Source organism: Uloborus diversus, chromosome 6 (genome assembly GCF_026930045.1).
Source record: "Uloborus diversus isolate 005 chromosome 6, Udiv.v.3.1, whole genome shotgun sequence".
Lineage (NCBI taxonomy): Eukaryota > Metazoa > Arthropoda > Arachnida > Araneae > Uloboridae > Uloborus > Uloborus diversus.
This window is the reverse complement of record NC_072736.1, coordinates 87,991,794-88,015,143: the sequence shown is the minus strand read 5'-3', so window position 1 is coordinate 88,015,143 and position 23,350 is coordinate 87,991,794. Positions and strand designations below refer to the sequence as shown.

The 23,350-nt window shown below is 32.4% G+C and overlaps 1 protein-coding gene across 2 annotated transcripts in view; it reads right to left on the bottom strand.

Moving 5' to 3' along the window:
• Positions 1 to 17,877: 17,877 nt before the first annotated feature.
• LOC129224437 (alpha-actinin) overlaps positions 17,878 to 23,350 on the bottom strand; it is a 106,133-nt gene continuing 100,660 nt past the window's right edge. For both annotated transcript variants that reach the window (XM_054858890.1, XM_054858892.1), the window contains exons 21-24: positions 22,527 to 22,595; positions 21,190 to 21,348; positions 20,767 to 20,925; positions 17,878 to 19,282 (exon numbers count right to left, since the gene is read on the bottom strand). In XM_054858890.1, coding sequence (XP_054714865.1) covers positions 19,124 to 19,282; positions 20,767 to 20,925; positions 21,190 to 21,348; positions 22,527 to 22,595 — 546 coding nt within the window. In that variant the 3' untranslated portion in view covers positions 17,878 to 19,123. The remainder of the gene's footprint in view (positions 19,283 to 20,766; positions 20,926 to 21,189; positions 21,349 to 22,526; positions 22,596 to 23,350) is intronic.

The following is a 23,350-nucleotide window of genomic DNA, read 5'->3' as shown; positions in this document are numbered from 1 at the left end:
ATTGGTTACGCTTCGAACACCGCTTTTAATTTTTTCCCCTTCACTTTTCTGGTTTCATCCTGTATCTAACAACGCAATTGAAACGTCACGTAGGCTAATTATGGGGGCAAAAGTATAGGGATTATGTACGAAAAATGACATGGCGGTTATGGCAGTCTTGTAGTTGAGCTGGTGCTTAGTTAATCCATGCCATTTGCAACACATTGACGTTAAATGCTTTGGCTTTTCTTGAAGATCAAAATTTAGAGATATTTCGGAAAACGTTTTTGGTTCTGAACTGTCAGCATGCGGCTTAACGATCACAGTACTAATAGCTTCCTTTTAATTTGTTCCAATGGCTTACTATGGAATATCAAAATCTTAACTTTTAATAAAGTTGGCTAAACTACCAAAACAATTATCATCTTTTAAAATGTGGGGAAAGAAAAACTAGAGGGGGAAGGGGGGTACATGTGGACAGGTTCCGTTATTTCCTAATTTCTCAAAAAATATCAGAGCAAACGTATCCCCATGATTAAATAATCTTTTCTTTGTGCCTTGGATTTTTTTTTTCCAGAAAAAAAAATATATATATTTCTTTACTTTATGGAATTTTTAAAAAATATCTTCAACTGCTCTCATGTGCTCTTATAGGGGGAACATGTGAACAAGCCTCGGGCACCTATGAACACGATTGAAAAATGCAGGACAAGCATCATATTTCAACGGAAAGCTCTTTAATATGAAACATATACGCATATGCCAATTACATTGGAGGATTTGTAGTCTATACCCTGTCAGTTTAAACTGTACACTGTACAGTAACTGTCATTTTAAAAAAAATCCGAACTATATTACTCTGATCACAGACAAATTTTAAAGTTTCGTAGCATGTTCTAATCACTGGATCGAAAAGAAAAACTTATAAGAATGAACATTACAAAGAATATTTATTAAGAAAAGTTTATTCGTGTTATATGGTGTGTTTAAGCTTCATACAGAATATGATAATGAATTTTAAATTAATTTAAGTTTCAGTTTCAAGTTAAAGGAAAATATTTTTTTCCTCATAAATATTATATAACAATAAATTGTTGGACAATTATTTAGTAACAAAATAGTTTAAAAAAATAATAAAGTAGATAAATAATTATTAACAATGTAATACTTGTAATTAGCAAATTTACAAACTGATTGTAGCAAAGTAATGATTATAAATCTTTACATCTTTTTTAACTTATAATAACCCTACACTGATACTTATATTACGAAGAGGATATGGGAACTGTTCACATGTGCCCAGGGGCGTGCACAGAAATTTCGGGGATCGTCACAAACGACTTTTTCGTGCCCCCTCCATATTGTTCACCCCTAGTTTTAAAAATATTGGGCCTTTTTCAGTCTGGGGCCCGGGCCAAAAGGTGTACCTTCTCTCCCGCTCCCTTGTGCACGCCCCTGTATGTGTCCCTACATCTTGTGTTCACAAGTGCCCGTCATCTACCTTAGAACTAATTTTCAAAAATAAAGAATGCTTAATTTAACTAAAAACTTTAAACATTATCATAAATGTACTTGAATGTTCATATAATGGTTGGCAGTTATTAATTTTAGCTTTTTAGTTAGCTTAAAACATGTTTTTACGTGAAGAAGGCAGTGATATAAGTACATCAGCATATGATAAAACAAAGAATCTGTCAACACCGGAACACTGGTTCTTTGTTCTAAAAGCTTGGCCAAGAAGTAGGACTGGTACTGCCATTACTTGAGAATTTTTTAAGATTTTTTGCTCTACGTTGTCCTAGTAAAACATCTTGTTCACATGTGCTCCCCTTTCCCCTATATATTGGTGAATGCTGATTAGATGAAATTTTGATTTAAGAATCAATTATTTAATTAACAAGAGAAATAACTAAGCATACATTTAATTTAACTGTAAGTCAAAACTCTCAGGCCGTGTTTAAGAACGTCATGAAGGAGGGATTGCGCAGGAAATAATTTCATAGTAAAAGATTAGTCCTGTACCTGAAGTACATTAGTAAAAAATTATACATATACTTATTGCAAAATTTGTGCCCAAAATTTTAATATTGAAACATGTACCGTAACGTAAACACGAAAAAATACAGATCTTAAAGGGGGGGGGGACAGTAATTGAAAGAAAGGAATTACTAGCTATTATTTTCTTTTCCAATTTATCGGGATTTCATTTTTGTGAAATATTTAGATCATTGTGATTTTTTTCAGATGCCAAATTTCCAGCAATAAATGCTTCAGCCTAGCCTTTAGCGTCAAAAAATTCGGTGACAATCGGAAAAAATGTTTCTTTGAAAAGTTATCGAAATTTTCCCCCATTCTCAAGCACCAAAAAAAAAAAGTTTGTTTTCCTGAAAAGTGTGGCAATGTATTGTAAATATGTACTTCATGCATTGAACGTCACATTTCATTATTTCTGGTTAAGATTGTAATTTAATTATAATTATTTCATAGTGACGATTTTTTCCTACACTACAGACACCGAAATCAGCATTAAAAAAAATATGAAAATGAACATAATTTCCAGGGTGTGAGGGTGAATGATAAGCAAAAAATAAGTTCGTGTAGCTGCAGCCGCAGCAGGTATTGTAAAATAGTTTTGAAGATTACAAAATGTTTCTTTAAATCTTGTGCAGCCAACGCTTTCCCCCGTTAAATTACGTTTTCCGGCGACGATGCTACTCTTGCAAAGAAACGAAACATACGACCTATGTCGGTTACGCATCGCACGGATTCTTATTTCTTTTCAACCCGATCCCTTGTACCCGTTTTTGTGTTAATAACAACTATGTGTACCCCCCCCCCCCCCCAAAAAAAAAAAAACTCTTAATTTTTTTTAAAAGGTGTTATATTTGTTTTTATTAACTTAAAACTGTTAAAGCAGCGGTTTTTCAGTATTCGCGACCGTTTTCTTTTCGATCATAATTTTCATCGCCCCTCCCCCTTTTGCTCTCCTTACAAAACAACAACGTAAATATTTAGGGTGTTGATGAAAAATTTACGTTGAGTTGATTCAATTTTGAGTATGTTGATCCTGAAGCTCTGCACTCAAGCTATGGAAATTCGTTTTTTACTATAAATAAAATATTTCTACTGCTTTAATTAAATGATATTGCAGTGTAATGCTTTTGCTCGATTCTTTAGCGAAATAAATGGGCACACATCTCAATTTATAAAACCTCATTTCCTATAAATTTTTATCATAAAACATTTGTAATCTTATGTCTTAGGATTATAATTTTACTTAAAATTTGGTATTTAATTTATTTCAACTTTACTGCTTTTATGTAGAAAAAAAAAAACAATTTTAATTTTATTAACGAAACGTAAGGTTTCAGGGGAAAAATGAAAAGGTTATTTTACAAAAGATTTACAGGAAACAATAATGATGAGATAAATATATAACATTGATTGTGGTATTCACAAGTTAATTATTGGAAAAGAAAAAACTTTGACAGTCCTTTTTTCTTCTCATATACTTATTCTAACGATATTAGCACATGTTTTACATTTTATTATGTCAGAACACATGTTGTTTTGCTTTTCTTTCACTTTCACTAAATACAATAAAATTTTCAGCATCATTTTTTTTCGTTATTTTCACGCCTCATTTATACTACCTCCTATTGTTTACTTTTTAAAATTAATTTTTATATTACTTCCTACACATGAATAACCTGGAAAGCCCCGAGTACATTAGTTTCAATGTGTTGCATCGATCAATTCTACTGGATTCCATGGTTTTAGTGAGCTAAGAAATTGAAAATGTAAATTTAATCTCTTAAAATACATTTTTTACATAACAGTAACGAATTTTTTAAAATCTAATATGCTCTGCATTCGTATTATTTGCAATAGATTAATGGTAGCTTTCTGTTTAAACATTTTGCTCGTGTCCATGTTAACACTATTAAAAGGTAAGTACGCCTAATAAAGTCAACATAAGGTTCAGGGTCTAATTTCCCGCTCATTTATGTTTCAATTGGCTCCAACGTTTGCACATTCGTCATCTGACACTAAATATTAAGGAAACAAATTATCCATGTGAAAATTTAAGTGTCAGTAATGTTTAATAGCAGTTTAAACAAAAAGAAAGAGATTTGACCTTATTAGGAACATGGGTTCCCAAAAAGATTAACTCTAAAATAATAATAATAATAACAATAATAATAATAATAAAAAGAACAAAAGTGCTATCGAAGTTTTTATAAAATTGAAAAATTCTTTATTGTCAATACAAAATACTACTAATTACCGATTCCATCAGAGAAAAATGATTGGACGAATCACGATTTTATGTAGTACCTTTGAATCCTAAACCAGTGAATAAAGGCAATTTAATATGTTTTTTCGCAATAATCAGTTGTCTCTATTATTACAGCTCCTACTCGCAACTCTAACAAACTACAGGGATCGCTTCAGTCACTGTCTAATGGCGGATGAAAAAGGTAAAACAAACGCACGCTGTTACGTATCAATTACTTTGACGCTCAGTGAATGACCGTAATTTTTCATCGTGTTTGTAGGAAGCTTTCTTTTCTATTCTTCTGAAATCACATTGCATCAAAAACTGTATGAAGTCTGTAATTTCCCCCAAAGAAAACACGTGGAATGGAATGTTTTGCCTTTTTCTTTAGTATTGTTAATTACCGTAAGGTAGCGTATTCGAGCTCTGGAGTTGCGAATAGGAAACAAATTTGATTCTATTCATATATGCTGCGTGTGACTTTTTTTTTTTTTTTTTTTTGAATAATAGTTTAAAAAAATTTATTTGGGAAAAAAAATTAATGGGGTAGTTAAAATGATTTTATTCCTTTGGGAGGGGCTCGGGCTTTCTGTACCCCCTCCCCCTCGTTAAAAAAAGGTCGCTACTGGTTTTTGTTTTAAATTTTTATGTGACCCTAGAGAAATGATTTTCATTTATTTTATGCACTCTCTACAAAATTATACGATTCTGGCAATTTTAAAGAATTATAGCTACAAATTTGCTAAGGAAAAACATTAAAAAACCACTTCCATATGGTAGAATGCACGCAAAGTTTTTAAAAGTGAATATGAAAATGAATAAAAGAAAACCGATTTTTCAAACACAAAAAGAAAAGACTTCCATTCCAGAGTAACTTTACAAAGGAATTCCATTAAAAGCCTAATTTAAGCTGAATGCTTCGATTGTTTTAAGGAGGATTAAAATATAAATTCTATTCTTCAAACTAAATGTTCTTAGTTTTAGTTTGTAGCACATTTGTCTCTTAATAACATAATCACGGAAATATACTCGTCAAATCGATGTACTGCATTTTTATGAAAATTAAGCAAGTTTATATAGCGAAGCTTCACTCAACCCTTACGTCAAATCACCCATAGCCATCGTTTTCCTCTCGCCTTCACACGTAGTTAAATTGCGTAATGAAACTTAAAGTCACGTGTTCAAAAGCCACAGCCACAGCTGATAATTCGCAGCTCCAATAAACTATAGGGGTCGCTGCAGCCAATGTCTAATGGCGGATGAAAAAGGTAAAACAAACAAATGCCATAACTTATAACTTGCTTTGACGCTTAGTGAATCAAGGGCGTATATAAGGGAGGGGCTGAGGGGGCCCGGGCCCCCTCCAAAATGTGGAAAAAAAACTTAAATAAGGGTTGTTATTTTTGGTTTTAGTTGCTCACAAATAATTTCCAAACTTTTAGCTACAAAAATGAATAAATAAATACGATAGTGATAATAATAATTATAATGCGTTAGACCAGAGATTTCCGAACTGGGTGCCGCAGGTAGGAGGTGAGGGGTGTCGCCAAGCGTCTATGGTAAAAATGATACGTATGTATATAAAACTAGACTAGGATGCCGTGAGAAAATTCCAATTCTTCAAAAGGAGCCGTGAATCGCTAAAGTTTGGGAACCCTGCTTTAGATGGCACCAGGATATGGTGTTCAGAAGGGGTTGGTGGATCCGTACCCTGTTCTCCAGAAAAGAATGGGTCTTGGGAAAGCGAAGTTATTTCAAACAAAAAGAAAAGCAAATAATGTTTGGGAAAAAAATCCCCAATCTTTCAAAAAGAAATCTTTAAATGAAAAAAAAAAAAAAATAACAGATGCATCTAATTGCTTAGCAATTTAAATTCCTCTCTTTCACTCCCCCCTTTTTTTTTCTTTTCAAAATGATTCTCTCCTTAACTCTCGTTCCCTAAAAGAAATTTTAAAAAAGTTTTAGTTGTTCGGTTGCAGTAATAATGGAAATTGATGTCCTAAAAACGCATTTATTTAGGCGTTTTTCGGGCATCAATTTAAAAGCATTTCTGGAGGAGAGATCCCCGAACCAACATCCTTTCACTGAGGTTACTATGAAAAATAGTCTGGAATTGTGCCTTAAAGATTTCAATTTTGAAAAGTTTCAGAGGAAGTTCCCTAATACCGATCCTTACCACTAAACGTCTATAAAGCTGACCTGAAATTGGGATATACCTTTCAAAGAAGGATTCTTGAACTCCTTCTTACTTCCAAAGATTGCCTAATGTTAGGAAAAAATCTGAATTGCTTTTAAAAAGAACCTTAAAATAAAAATTTTCAAAAGTTACTGATGACTATTGATCACGTCCAACACCTTCTATTCTTTTCAGTCACCCCCCCCCCCCACCCCAATTTTTTCTCCTTTTTCCTATTCGGTCTAAGACAAGAGAGTCTTCAAAATGCTACACTTCGAAGTCCTTTTCACTCACTAAAACCATTAAAGAGCTTCTCCAACCTCGTTTTCAGGGCTACAATGTCGAAAAATTTCCAGGAGACAACATACCAAACGCCTTGCCTTCTGAAAGCATCGGAAATTGTTCAAGATTGCCTTTATGGAGCTTCAATTTTGAAAAATGGCCGAGCCATTAATGTTACCAAATATGGTCCACAGACGCGCTTTTAAGACTTCAATTACGAAAAAATTTCGGACGAGGTTCCGACTACTCCCGTATGAAATCTGACAAGGAAAAAAAACTACAATTTTGGAAAACTCAAGATGGAGAGTGTTTAACTCCCTCCACCTAGTATTACTGAACATCTGTTTAAAACTTCGTTTTTTGGAATTTAAATTTCAAAATAGTTTTTGGGAACTGTCCCAGAACCACCCTGCCCGTAACATCATCGAAATCAGTCTAAAACTGCGTTTTTAGAACTTCAATTTCGAAAAATTGGGCGGAGGAGTAAGGGAATTCGCTCTATTTTTTTTTTTTTTTTTTTACAAAAATCAATAGGGAGCAATTTCAAAAAGTCCCATTCTTTTCATCACACTAACGTCAACAAAATCCAGCCTATAATGGCGTTTTTAAGATTTCAATTTCTAAAAACTTCCGCAGAAGCCCCCGAATTTTTCCTCCCTTTAGCATCACCATAGACTGTCTAAAACTGCGTTCTTAGGACTAGAATTTCAAAAAATTTCCGGGGGGAGAACCCCCGGACACCCCCACCCCCACCAGAACCGATTATTTCTCGAGAGTGCCTTCCTAAAACTATTATTTGGTTGCGCCACTCGATGACAAATCTTACAGAAAGTTCTTGCCCCACCTAAAAAAAAGAGAACATCAGGGCCCTATTGCATTCCCCCCCCCCCCCCAAAAAAATACAAAAACAAAATAGGGGGCTAATCTTGGTTATATGTGCCCCCTCCAAAATAAAAACATATATACGCCACTGTAGTGAATGACCGTCATTTTCATCGTGTTTGTGAGAAGCTTTCTTTTCTATTCTTCGGAAATTACACTGCACCATAAACTGTCTGAAGCCTGTGATTTTACCCCAAAGAAAACACGAGGAATGGAATGTTTTACCTTTTTCTTTAGTATTATTAACCTCCGCAAGGTAGCGTATTCGAGCTCTGGAGTTGTGAATACCAAATCGCTTATTTTGAGCTAAGTTGGAGTCATATGAACAATAATAAAAGCAAACTTTTAAAACGTATTAAAAATTTCTAAACTTTTTGATTAAGAACATATCTTTCCAAACGAAAAAGTATTGGTTCAAATCTAAGAAACTAGGGGGGAAATGACGTAACGGATTTCTTTAAATTGAGGGGGGGGGGAGATAAAATCAACTATGTGTGGTACGTTTTTCAAAATATGAGAAAACAAATTCAAGGAGTTGAAAATATGAAATTTAACACCCTTAAATTTATTAGAATTAAAAGCTAATGAATGGTTGTAATTCCCAAGTTGTATTCTCAATCCAAATAAGCTATAGGAGGCGCTGCAGTCTCGGGTAATGGGGGTTGAAAGAGGTAAAATCAAGACCGATCCACTTACGTAGGATAGAACCAGTAGGGTGGTTCAAAAAAACTTTTTTTCAGCTAGAGTCCAGGACACCCCCTATTTTTTTTTTAGACTTACTAATAGTATTATGCTGTAGAAGTTTTAGCTACTTACTCAAATTTTAAGAAGGTGCTCAATGACCCCTCATTTCAATATTAGCCGTAGCATAGGAAATGGCTCAAATTTAGAATCATTTAATTTTAATTTTTCATTAATTCATTAAATTTTTTAATCATTTCCAGCTGTTATTTTGTAAATAATTATTTTATTGCAATGTATATGCATATTACTCGTTTATATTATAATATGTAGCATTGTTCTTTCAGTTTAAAGTATTTTCATTGTATTTTTTTAACCCCCTCCCCATACTTTTGAAGTTTGGGGGAGGGGGTTGAGCACCCTCTTTCAGTTGAAATAGGAAGCTAAAATTCTTCCAGTACATTAATATCCACAAGTGTAAAAATATTGAGGGGTGTAGGAGAAATTTTTTTTACATGTATTTTTGAACTACCCTAATGACCAGTCCAATGAGATATCTGAATTGTCTTCCTCGCAACATTGAAATGTTTTACCTCTTACGCTAATATCTTAAATTACCGCAAGGCGGTGTATTATATCTCTAGAACTCTGAAGTTTTAAACACAGTGTAGAAACCACTAAATGAAAACCTAAGCAAAATTTTATTAAAAACAATTCTTAAGATCATTAGAACCTCTGTAGCATTTGGCGCATAACAGAAAAACAATTTAACTGATAAGTGTTACTGTTCTTAATGAAAATGGGATAACTTTTACCACTATGCGCTTTTTTTCGGATGAGGGGGGGGGGGGGGGAGCTGGGAATGAAAAAAATAAATAATTAAAAGGTACAGCAACCCAATAAATAAACATCCCTAACCAGCGGAAAACACACAAAATTATCTAGTTGCTTAATTTTTGGAACTGCACAAAGAAGTGACAAATGTCATTTTAGCTAAAAAAAAAATCATCATATCAAAAAAAAAAAAAAAAAAAAAACTCTTACTTCATTGGATCTTCATAATTTAATTACCACATCCTGCTGTTAACAATCTCTTAATCAAAGACTCCCCCCCCCCCCACCGCTAAAAATTAATTTTTCTCTGAAGTTCTAGTACAAGATCCTACTGCAGAATTCTACTCCTGTTTGTTTTTTGAACAAAACACAACCTTTATGCATATGTTAGGTTAGTGGAATATGTTTTCGCCGATCGCCGGGTTGCCTATCAAGATAAAGCCGGAAATTAGAGAAGTCTTGGGTTTTGGTGATTTTTTTTTCTTTCGATTGCGCTATAGCATCGTATATATTATTTGTCAAAGGTGTTTCTTTTTTTTTCTTCTTTTTTTTTTTTGTGATAACGCCAAAACTCTATCAATACTTTATCAAACTTCATAAGTAGGTATCATTTTGCTGTTTTCAAATAACAAATAAAACTAATTTGTTTTCCAGTGTCCTCAATTTCATACAAAGTTACAGTTGCAGTAAAAATTTAGATTAATTTTAAGCAACGAATACATTAACACATACATTAGTTGGTTCAACGGTTAGTTAGGTTAGTAAACAATAAACTTTAGTTTAATCCTACGAAATTTTTAAAATATAATGTATAATATTTCAAAGATTTGCAACTAATACATTAACTTAACGCATACATTAGTTGGTTCGACGATTAATTTGGTTAGTGGACAAGAAACATTAGTTTGTTCCTACGAAATCTTTAAAATATAATATAATGTTTATAATGATATTTAAAACTAGGGATGCACCGGATAGTGATTTTACCGGATATCCGATGCCCTCTTACCTGCCGTATTCGGATATCCGAGCCGGAATTCCGACGGATATCCGGCATTTCGATTGCATTGCATGTTCGCATATTTTTCTACAACGCCGTTTCAAAACAATAAATCAAACTTGTTCCACATATCATTTCTTTAAAAACATGTTAAGTACATTCAAATGTACTTTTTTAGAGCCTCTATATTGTAATTTAGGAATTGTGCTATATATAAAATGAAACATTAAAATATTGTTTTATTTCGACAGACTTTTTCGAAAGAGACAAACTTTCGGCAAGAATTAATTCTGTATGTAATGTACACATGGTTTAAACTTTTAATTATTCATAGTTGAAATCTTAAAGGTCGGATAATGAGTTATATTTGTTATTAGATTTGCATGACGCGTAGAAATTTTTTTAAACTTCATCATAAAGTAATACATTTTCTTGTTTCCAATTTAAAAATAACAAAAAATAAAACTTTGCTTTGAAATCATTTTTATTACAGATAATACACGCGTAAAATTTTTCTAACATACAAGTTAAAAAAGAAAATATTAAAACAGGGCCAGTTTGACTCAAAAAATAAATAAATAAACTTAAATAATCAACTTAAAGTTTTACTTTAATTCCAGAAATAAAGGTACATATTTTTTTCTCTAAAGATGCAAATTAGCATCTTAAATACAGGGGTGCTCCCCTCAGAGCAAGGGCCCACCCCTAAAAACCATCAATACCCCCCAAATAGAAGGCCCCCCCCAAAAAGAAAGTACCCCTAACCCCCCCCCCAGGTGGGCAACCCAGTTAACAAATTAATAAACTTATGCTAAAATAATCAACTGACAATTTTACTTTAATTCCAGAAAACAAAGATTCACTCTCTCTAAAGATGCAAATTAGCATCTTAAATACAGGGGTGCCCCCTTAAGAGCAAGGGCCCACCCCCTAAAAACCATAAATACTCCCCCCCCCAAATAGAAAGCTCCCCAAAAGAGAAAAATACCCCTAAAACATCCCCCCCCTAGGTGGGCACCCCAGTTAACAAATTAATAAACTTACTCTAAAATAATCAACTGAAAATTTTACTTTAATTCCAGAAAACAAAGATTCACTTTCTTAAAAGTTACGAATTAACATCTTAAATACAGTATTAAGAGTCATTCTCAACGCATTCACTTTTTAAAAACAAATTAATAAACTTACGCTTAAATAATCAATTTAAAATTTCCCTTTAATTCCAGAAAATAACGATTCACATTAAAAAATGCAAATTAATATCTTAAATATGTTATTAAAAGTCGTTCTCAACATGTTAACGATTTTTTTTAACATAAATAAAATTATACTTCAATAATCAACTGAAAATTTCACTTTAATTTCAGAAAATAAAGATTTTACCTCTCACATTTTTACCGGATAACTGCCCGGATATCCTGCAATAAAACTGTCGGATATCCAGATCCGGAGTGGCTTGTCGGATAGGATACCTCATAGTTCCGGATAGTTAAAAATTCAGCCGGATACCGGATAGTTACCGGATATCCGGTGCATCCCTATTTAAAACGAAAACAAAATATTAAAAGTTTTACTGAAATTTGGGTAACATTATAAATTTAGAAAAAAAGAGTGAATTCCTGACTGTAATTCTTGAACGCAAAAACTTTCAATTTGTCATTAAAAAAAATATTCCCTCTTCCTCCCGCGATTTTAAAAAAGAAATAGTTTGGAAAATTGCAAAACACATGTAAGTTCAGCTGTATTCTTTTATTATTTTTATTAAGTGGTTACAGTACTCCAAAAATGATGAAACGATCAAAAAAAATTTTTTATTGCTTATTTCAAAACTAAAAACTATTCTGAATACAGGGGAAAAGTTTCATTGCTTTAATTCAAATATTTAAAAAGTTATGAGTGGTTTTAGGTCATGCTCGCTACGTGTTCTTATGCAAAAGAAAAACTTTAAATTGCTTTTTCTCGATGATGGTTTTTTTGTGCTTTTATGTCATTAGAATCCCTAAGGATTTTTTCCTATTAAAGATACAACTTTAAAGTAATACTTTTTGCAATTGGAATAACATATTTGACAAAACTGTGCATTGGATAAGCATTTTATTAATTACTCAAATGTTTAGAGCATGTTAAACCTTTAAAAACCAAATTTTTTTTAAAGAAAACTTTGATTTTTTACATAATTAATCACAGAAAATTTTCTAATAAACGCATAAGCAAATGAATGCACAGATTTTTAGAGATGATTATAGTGATTGTTTAGCAAAAAACTTTTTTAAATTAGTGCAAAAATAAAAAAGCTTTAGGAATTTAAAAAAAATTGAAATTTTCCTCATTTTTTTGAATATTTAAAAAAAAGTAGGTAATATTTTTAAATTTTGATGATAAATTATTGATTACAAAATAAGTATGCATATTATGGTTTCAAAAAAATATTAAATTTACTTAAATTAAAAAAAAATGTTTGAAAGGTACTGTGACCCCTTAACACGGTGTACCCCGGGTAATATTATTATACAAATACAAATGTGACGACCAGCAACAGGCTCTGGGCCCAGCTAGGCTGGTCCTAGTCAATTAATTAGTCCCCAATGAAGATCAATGGCCCTCTTAAAGCTATCCACTCCTTTGCTCATTACCGCCTCTTCCGGTAAGCTATTCCAAGTGCCCACAACCCTGCTAAAGTAGTAGTTTTTCCTGATTTCCAAGTTAGCCTGAGATTTAAATAGCTTAAAACAATGACCCCTTGTCCTGCTTTCCCCGCAAAAATTTAATCCATTTACATCTTTCAATTTGATAAATTTAAATAACTGAATCATGTCCCCTCTGACTCTCCTTTGCTCCAGGCTATACATGTTAAGCCTATTAAGTCTGGTATCATAATCTAAATCTGAGAGTCCCCTTACTAATTTAGTTACCCTTCTTTGAACCCTTTCCAATACAAAAATATCTTTCTTCAGATAAGGCGACCAAAACTGAACAGCATACTCCAAATGAGGTCTTACTAAACTCCTATATAAAGGCAGAAGAACTTTCTTAGATTTGTTTGAAATAGATCTATTGATGAACCCAAGCATTTTGTTGGCTTTGTTACTAGCAATACTGCACTGCTGACTAAACTTGAAGTCCTGATTTATAAAGACACCCAGATCCATAACATTTTCTGCCTGATTTATGACTGAACCCTGTAAACTTTATCTCATACGCTTATTTCCATGACCTAAGTGTAGCACTTGACATTTCCCTACATTAACTGCCATACCCCATTTATCTGCCCACTTAGTAATATGATCTAAATCCTCTTGCAGCTGTTTTACTTGTTCTTCATTTTCGACAATCCCCATAACTTTTACATCGTCAGCAAAACAATTCATGCTTCCAGAAATATTTTCATTGATGTCATTCATAAATATAATAAACAAAAGAGGCCCTAAAACTGATCCTTGAGGAACCCCACTTAAAACATCACTCCAATTAGAATGATTTCCTCTCACAACTACTCTTTGTTTCCTACCAGTAAGCCAATTTCTAACCCAAAGTAAAGTTTTTCCTCCTATTCCAATGTCAGCTAACTTGCTGAGAAGAGCAACATGCGGTACCTTGTCAAAAGCTTTTTGAAAATCAATATAAACAACATCCACACATTTTTTGTTATAAGTCGTCGTTGTGCTTTAAAATTCAATTGCTAAAACAATTGAATTTTAAAGCACAACAACGCTAAATTGCTAAAACAACTTTTTTTGCACTGTTACAATTGAACACGCTGAAACATAACAATGCACTTTTATTAGCCACAACAATTGTCTTCCCATTATTGATGAATTCGTTTCATTTATTTTGTGCTATATATCAATTGAAGCTTAAAAAGATTGCTTTCTTTTGAATTGCGGTTTGAATTTGGATTTATTTTGGAATCATTAAAGTCTAGCTATATATACCTCTAAGATGACGAGGATGGTCAGTCTATTTATTACTCTTTCTCTATACATATACTTCGGAGCTAAACTCACCAACTAGGATGGTTACCACGATGTGTCACGATTCTTGTACAAAGTCTTGACCTTACTCTTATTTCATTCATTGGATTGCTTGAGGAAACACCTCAAAACGCTTCACATGAAGCCTGTTAACATAAAAATAAATGTGGCTACACAAATAAGTGGACAAAAGTGCCACATTATACTTATAATACGCAAACCCATTCATGACAAAAATACTGTGGCTACTCAAACTCTGCCAAGAAAACCTACTGTTATCAAAAAAAAAAAAAAAACACTTTAAAACACACTTACAATATGTTCTGGATATTAACTAAATTGAGACTGTATATCGTGTAAATAGAATTTTGTACATATTTATTTTGAAATTAGTCGATGCCTTTGCGTATGAATTTCTTGAAAAGTGATTATTTTGAAAAATATATTTGATTTTTATGTTAATTTGGAAGAATATGAAATGTTTGCCTACACTATATGGATATTGACACTGTGACTTTGGGAACGTTTGATCGATCACCTAACTATTGACTATGTGAATATTTGATTGATCGCAAAACTAGTGACTATATGTGAATGTTTGATCATCGCCAAACTATTGACTATGAATATTTGCTTGATCACCATACAATTGACTATGAGAATACTTGACTGATCGCAAAAACTACTAACTATGTGAATGTTTGATCCATCACCAAACTATTGGCTGTGTGAATGTTTGATCCATCACCAAACTATTGACTATATGAATGTTTGATCAATCACCAAAAGGTCTAATGGAACGTGACTACTAACAATGACTTATGACGAGACCTAAATAATGACTTTGCTCACTGATAGCGACAAGGCAACTATGATGACGATTCCTTGATGATGTTCATTGATGATGATGATGATTACTGCAGACTAGCGGTCAAATAACTCAGAATTTACTGCTTCTGAGCCTCTTCAAAGCTCGTTTGCTTGCCTAGTTTTCCACTTCTTGCTGCTTTTTCTATAATAACCACATGTTTCAAGAAAAAATATTGATCAGTTAAAATCAAGATAGGCTTTTTTAGAAAAATTTGTCCAATCAGCAATGTGATTGCATAACCGATGAAACTCAACAAACGTAATACAATGAATTGCTCTAAATAAACTAGTTTTTGGCCTAAGATTTGTCTTGGTTGTCGTTATAATGTTGTAATATGCGACACTGTAATAGTAAAGATGAAATAATGTTAATAACTCTGTTTCAGTGTAGAATCAAGAAGGTACATAATTTTCCGTGATAATTTCTTGAAGTTTTTCAGTTCTCTAACATGAACAAGTTAATTAATCAAACCTTCATTTTTTAAACACTTGTGTTACTTTCCTTTTTAATCATAATTTATTTCATCTGCAAAAGAGGTAAACTTCCTTTAACTTTAATGCTGTAGATTAAACTTTAACACAAATACAGCAATAAACCAGAAGTTATTCCAAAATATAAAGAGGCTTCTTTCCCATTCACCAACATTGGATGTGTAAAAATAGCCATTGTATGGCTCTGGTCCATGGCTAGCAGGGGGAGGGGGGAGCCCGGGGCATGTGTCCCTATGCCATAATTTTGCTTATAGACAAAATCACACTTCAGGAAAAAATATCAACCAAGTTCTTGGTTTCGAGATTCCAAGCTCTCAGTTTCAAGCCGATCTATCTGTTTTGAAATATTACTTTTTATTCATTGTGGTCAACTACAGGCAGAACGTAGGCCAGTCAGGGATTTAATTAGGTCATTTTCAAGCAGGGGCAAGACCTCGTTTCTACCCCCCCCCCCCTTCCCCATAAAAAAATATTTTAAAACTTTTATTTTAAGAAATAAATTTAAATTAGGCAGTGATAAAGAGACGGCATATGTTGATAAGCCAATAAATACGAAATTTACGTAATTATAAGTTTCTATGCAGTTTTATCACTGGACTGCATTTTTTGAAATTTTGATAAGGGGTAAAAATCATTAAATATTTTATTTATTATTTTACATACAAAGTTTTTCAAGGAAAAATATTTTGTATTTCCACAAGAGAATAATTAACAACGTGTTGTATAATTTTTTATTTTTATCAGGTGGTTCTGCCCCCTGCTGGCAGACGCTTACCAACCCCCAAAGATTGCTTGCCAACCTTATTTGATTGGCGAAGATTCAAATCATCTGTCAGGAAGAATCAGATTGAAAAACACGTTACGAGTTCGGTTTCAAACAAAGTGAAAATTCCCCGCTCCCTCCCATAGAAAATAGAATTTAAGAAAAGAGCTCATTTTTAGAGCACAATCCCACTCATTCCTGAAAATATAAAAATAAGATAGAAATATGCATAACGAGATAATATTTAAAAAACAAAATCGCTTTGAAGAGCCTTTTGTGGCGTTTCAAACTAACTTGCACCAACTTGCACAGCTATAGGTGCTAAAAAGGCTCCAGAGCATTGCAAAACGATAATTTTGTACGTTTGAAAAACTGCTTTCAAGTTCGTGATCTCTAGTAATATATTTTGCTCTTTAGCTCTGGAATGAGCCTACTATTTTCGCTAAAACAGAAACCCTTATACTTACTTTCTAATTTGTTGATAAAATTGTTACAAGCTTTATTTGATGCCGAAAAAAATCTTTTTGGAACAACATGAAATATTAAGGGATGTGAGAAATCTTTCATCACAATGCTTGAAGCAATCAAGCGTTTTTTTAGTTAAATATAGAAGTCTCTCCAAAATCTGTGGTTCCGGTTAATTCAAGGTGCTTTATTGACATTTATATCTTTAAATAGCTAAAATATGATTCATATTAAAATCTGAAAATCAAAATCTTTAGCTACTGTAAAACTTCCTTAATTACATACAGTGAACAATTAAATAATGTAATCAAGAGGCCAATGTCAACAACACTAGCTAAATGGTACAAAAACTTTGACTATTAGAGATGGATTAAGATATATTTTAGAGAGATAATTTGATATCAAAAATGACTTAAATTAACATTGTTTTGACCCTAAGAAAAGTAAACAACTCTTTTGGAACAACTGATTGGAATCAAAATGAGAAATGCAGAGCTTGAGGCGTTCGAGTTGCATAAATGAAATTTTAACCATTTTTGTGTCATGTAAGAGACATACATAAGCAAGCACATATACATTCGGACATCTCAACGAGGCTAGCTGAAACGGATTCGGGAATAACTAAAATGCATTTTTTAATTGACTACCAGTTAGGCACACATGAACCTGTACAAACTTGTGAAAAAAAGCAGTCAAATTTCCTTTGGGGTAATAAAAATGGAATTTTTTTTTTTGAAATTTGAGGGTGTAAAGACAACACTTCCTTTTCCTATAGCGATGAATTAAAAAGGAGGGGTCCTTATGTTGTCCAAAAAGTGTAAAATTTCAATTACAAGAATTTTCCATATAATCCGACTTTTCAGTAACCCTAGGTAGCATGAGCCCCAACCAATGATGTTCCCATAAATTTTTCTGAGGATATACTCCTAGTCCTCCATTACGCCCAATATATGTATGCGATCATATACGTATGTCATAATATGAAATTGTTTGAAGCTTGAGGGTATACGCCATGTGTATAAGAAATGTTTGAGAGTATACTTCATATATGGAGTATACCCTATGGGAACACCACTGGCCCCAACTGCCTCGGATTTTTGAGACTCTACTGTATTAGCATTTTTTGAATAGAACTGAGTTATTAGCAATCATACACACATGCAGAATGAATAACTCTACTTATAGTCATTGGAAAAAAAAATGAAGACTTTATAAATTCTTTATTTTGAACCAACTTGCATTAACATTTTTAAATTACAACAGCACAAACATTAAGGGCTAAAGATTTTTTTATTAAGATACTTTTAAAAAGTACAAAGGAGCACAAAAGCATGATTGCAGGATGATCTTTCTTTGGATGTTCCATGCAGACACACTCACAATTATATCGAAACACAGAACAGTTCGTAAAATTGATTTCCCATAAATCTTCATTACAATCAGCCTCTGGGATGACTACATCTACGAAAACAGGGGTTAAAACAAGCACTTCAATGCGGAAAGCAAAATTTCTTGCATTTCTTAGAAAAAGTCGTTCGAGGTGGTTCAAAAGCCACAATGGGCGTGCTGCCGGAAGACAAGAGATGTCGCCAAGAAGGGACGGACAGACGCTCCAAAATCAAAGGCACAAGTGGCTCTTTAAAACGACGATCAAGAAAATTTCTCACTTCGATAAAAATGTACGCTATGATGTCCAAGTAGTTGATTCCATTGGATTTGGGGGGGGGGGGGGGATCACAAAAAGATACCACTGGGATCTTTATAATTAATTTGAAAGAAAAAATTCTATTTTTGTCACATTATCAGACACCAACATTGCACAATCTGATACATGATTCAATACAACAAATTCTAAATATATAATTAAATTTAAACATAAATTTCTCTCTAATTTCACATATAAAAATAAATAATATTTCAATATGCAAATATTCTCAGTTTAAAGTTTCCATGAATTTCAATGAAAGAAATTTTAAAAAATGCCAGGAAATGCTGAGCAATTTAACTTGGCATCAATATATATATAACACAGCAGAAATTTAGAAGAATAACAGAAAATGAATAATCCAATTACAAATGACACTATCTTGATCAAAGAACAAAAAATTGGAGAATTTCTCATTTTATACAAATTTAATCTTTTATTGCAATCTACTTGTTGATGCTATTCTACTCCTACTTACTGCAGTACAAGTAACAACATCGTTTTATAAACTTTTATAAACACTAGACTTTATTTTAAAACACTTAAAGAAAAAACTAAAACTGAAAATTTTTTGCATTTTGAAAGGTGTAATTTTGATCACTCAAAACATAAGGAACATCAAATGACACAGTTTGATTCAAACAACACATAAAGAGCAAATAAAACTGTCTTGTAGTATAAGATTGTGAAGGTTGGCTGAATCAAAAGCATAGAGCTACACAAGCCCATTTTTTTCAGAAGTTATTAGAGATCACTTTCGCCATATAGTGCTGTAGAGAAGGACATGTAGTCCAATGCCCCAGGGATGGCACCAGGTCCCTTGAACGGTCCCATTCGGTTGATACAGTACTCGGCCTGATCGGGAGGCAATTCCCTGCGAAGCTCCTCGGCAGTGATATACGGCTGAAATGAATGAAAAAATAAAAATCATCATCAATATAAATAACAGTAAGCCCTCATTTTTTAAGCAGGTTTATTTTACACAGATTTGATTACATGCAGTTTATGATTTAAGTCCTTATTTTGCTTTAGGCAGACAATTTTTGATTTTATGCAGAAGCGGCATTGCAAACAAAGAAGTTTTACCCGTTTTCAGAATCCAAACTTTAGAGATTGCTGACAACATGCAATGAACAGTATTTTGATCTTCTAATAAGCAAGCTTGGGGCAGAAGACTTTTTTTTGTGATTGGTTCCAGAACACTAAAAAGAGCTTTTAGAAGTGACGAAAAAGGATGGAACCAATGAGGATACCATCATCAATGACACATAATCAAAAGCTTTGACATTGAAAATTTTCAGACATTCCATGACAATGGCAAATGATCTTTCTGATTTGGTGAAAGAAGATCTATCATTGAAGTCACAAGAATGATCATAAAGATCTCTAGTAGTTCTTCCGCCCTAGGTGATATTGACAAGTGCTGCCCCCCCCATTGAATGATAATAAAAATATTATAAAATAAAAATCTATCAATAAAATAAAAATAATAGTAAAGTGCTTAAAATTCAAGTAACTTTTTAGTTAAACTCCAAACTGGGTTTTGCACATCCAAACACTGGTACACACTTTAAATTAAAATAGTGCATCTTATGGCACTGAAGCAGATAAGATTTTCTGAAAGACTTTTAAGTCACGCAATTTGCCGCCTCCAAAATTAAATTGAGTTTCTAGTCTAATTCCAAACTTTGTTTTGCATATTCAAGCACTGGCACACTTTTTTGTTTTTAGTATTGAAGCAATGAATCTTATGGTGCTGAAACAGAAATTCATACTTTAAAAAATGTTACAATTTCAAAATTCCCCCCCCCCCCCCCCCATAAATCTGCTGCCTAGGTCGCCTGCCCCAGGAGCCAAGCTTGAATGTAACTGCCCTTGCTCCATAATGGTATTACAGAATTAAGGATGCAAGATCAGGTGAATCAGTCAACATTTAGGAGTTGCAAAGACTTAGCACTTATGGTAGCTGATTTAGTGCGGAAAAAGGGGAGTTTTTACTAAAATATCTGCATTATGTTTGAGGAATTTACTAATGATATAATTAAGTGCAGATATAGTGTTGAAAAGGTATTTTACCTTTACAAACATTACAATACAACTTTCAGGAATGCTAGTGTAACATACAACATTTTCTTCTTATTTACGATGTTTTAATAACATCATTGGCTATCAGCATCAATTAATAGATTTCCGATGTTTTTAAATATGAAACCTATTTAATTTAGTTACAAATTGATTAAGTTAAAAAAAATCTAGGAAACACTAAAAATATTAATAAATCCTTGATCAGTTCCTCAGTCCAAGCAACTTCTTAGAGCCAATGACAATTTCCATTTTTTGATGTAGATAGGTAATGTGCATTTAGCATTTATTATACTGATTCCTACCTTATCTCCGGCCAAGATTCTAAAGGAGTCGATGATTTGTTCAGCTGTGTCAGAGTCTGTGCTTTCTCGTGTCATGAAGTCCAAGAATGCGTCAAAATGTACATAGCCAGTGTTGTTAGGATCAACCACACTCATGATTCGTCTGAAATCAGCTTCACCCTGGTTAAAAGAGAAACATGTTTCATTCAATAATACACACATTTATGTAAGTAAAAAAAACTTGTATTTCATTAAGCTTGTGTTAATGAATGAATCATACTCATAAAATATAAGTGCAAAAAAAAAAAAAAAAATGCTTATCATATTTAATCAATAAATTTCAACTTTATAATACATTTTGGGACAATTCCAAGCAACTCAATACATGTTTCACAATTTACTAAAACTATGTTAACTACATTTTTCAAAGAAGCTAGATTTTACCTGTCTATCGTTTCGAATATTATATCCTAAGCTGACTAGACAAGATTTGAATTCTTCTGGTGCTAACCGACCAGTTCTGTTTTTGTCAAAATGATTGAAAGACATCCTGAATTCATTCAGTTGTTCCCCAGTAATGCCTTTAGAGTCTCTGGTTAATATCTGGAAAAAAATGTTGAGCATTAAATATGTTAAAGTATATACTAAGCAGCGATGTGAATTCAATCCTTAAATCTCAATAAAAGAAAAAACAGTTAAATTTACATTATCACATCACATAGCAATAGACAATGGGTATTATTTTTTAGAATCAAAAGTTAGTCGAAAAATGAAGTTATTTCCTATATTTTCAAAAGGCATGTGTCACTTCAGTAATTTTTCATTTTCATCAATGTCTGTGTTTGATGTAACTCAATCTACAATGATTTACAGTGATTACAATGATTGATCTACAATCATTTACAATGATTATATCTACAATGATTATTATTTGTATGTCTATAGGAAATTCAATCTTCCATGATAAAAATATACCTACGCACAAACAGTATTCCAACTATAGTGTTTTTCGTGGTAAAACATTTAATAAACTTGAAACATTAATTTTTTTTTTTTATAAAACTTAAAATAAGCAAGCAGTATGCTAAAATTAAAATCAAAAGATAAAACATTAAATTACCTAGAAGTCACCAGAACACATATTTTTATGTTAGACGATTTTAGTTTTAAACGTATGATTTACAGTTATCTTTCACAGAATGTTTTTAACGGATGAAATTATGCACTATATTTTACCCTTTTCCTTATTTAAATAATAAATAAAAGTAATAATACTGCGGTTCAAAATAGACCTCATTTGTTCATAAATACATATGCAGAGTTATTTGCATCCATTAACACTGAATTTGTTGAAATTCAAAGCGAGTTTTTTTGGTTAGTCTTGATTCACAATTACAAGTAACAGAGAATTCCTTATTCTTAACTTAAGCAGTCATCGGAAAGAAGTTTCTGCTTTTCCTTTGTAGTTTCAGCTTGAAGGAACCAAAAATTGTAGTCTTAACACATGGTAGATAGATTATGAAAAATTTTAGGCTTATAAGTCACTTAGAGTGGAGATATGAAGTTTTCTTTTTTTTAAGTGTAAAACTACCTTTACTTTTACATCAATTTGGGATTTTATTGGGTCCAATTACCATGAAGAATGAAAAAGAACATGATAAATTTTGAATATATCGGCAAAAAATTTTAACAGACATTTCAAGAGAAAGAAAATACCAATGATAATTTTCTTTTAATTTATTCATAAAACTACCAGTAAAAAATATATAAAAAGATCATACTTGATTTTCAACTTCATTAATATTGCGGTGGATTGAAGTTAACAGTTGCTCCCAGCCTACTCGTAGAGTCTGAAAAAAAAAAAAATCGAGTAAAATATTTTGAACTAATTTTAAAAGCATTGACAAATTTTGTATTAAAAACTTGTACAATTGAAACAGAAACAATTGAAAATTTCAAGCAATTATCTGAAAAAATGGCTTTATTTTTCAATGTTAAAGAAAAAGTGTAGTTAAATGTATTATTATGCTAGTTTAAAAAAAAAGAAAAAGAAAGATCTCCCTCCTACAGAAAGTTAAGATTAACTATAAAGGTATTAATTTCATGCAATTAATCTGCCATAACAAAATATACACATGATGTTATTTTTATTTTAAGCAAAATGGGGAGGGTGGGGGATCGAGGGTAAATACCAGGGTTTTACTTTTAGCATTTGCATTTTCACTCACTCAATAATGCAAAGATAAAACATTAAATGATTTTATTTATATTTATCAACTGTAAAGTGAAAGAGATAAATAAAGGACGCTTAGTTAACAAAACATCACAATTGCTTAAAGCAATATCTAAGCATTTTTGTGCATTTATTTGATATTCCGAAAACTGTAGTTGGCAAGGTTTTATTTTGCTTAGAAATGAAATTATACACACAAATATCTCAAAGCCAATTAAATGACCAAGTATTACTTGATAAAATAGACCAAACATCTAGCCCACAAGGATTCAGCAAGTACCTTTAACAAAAGTTTAAGATGGCTGATTGGTAAGATACCCCCTTTCTATAATAGGGGTTTTATAAGAAACCCCCCTTTCAAGGTTCAAAGGA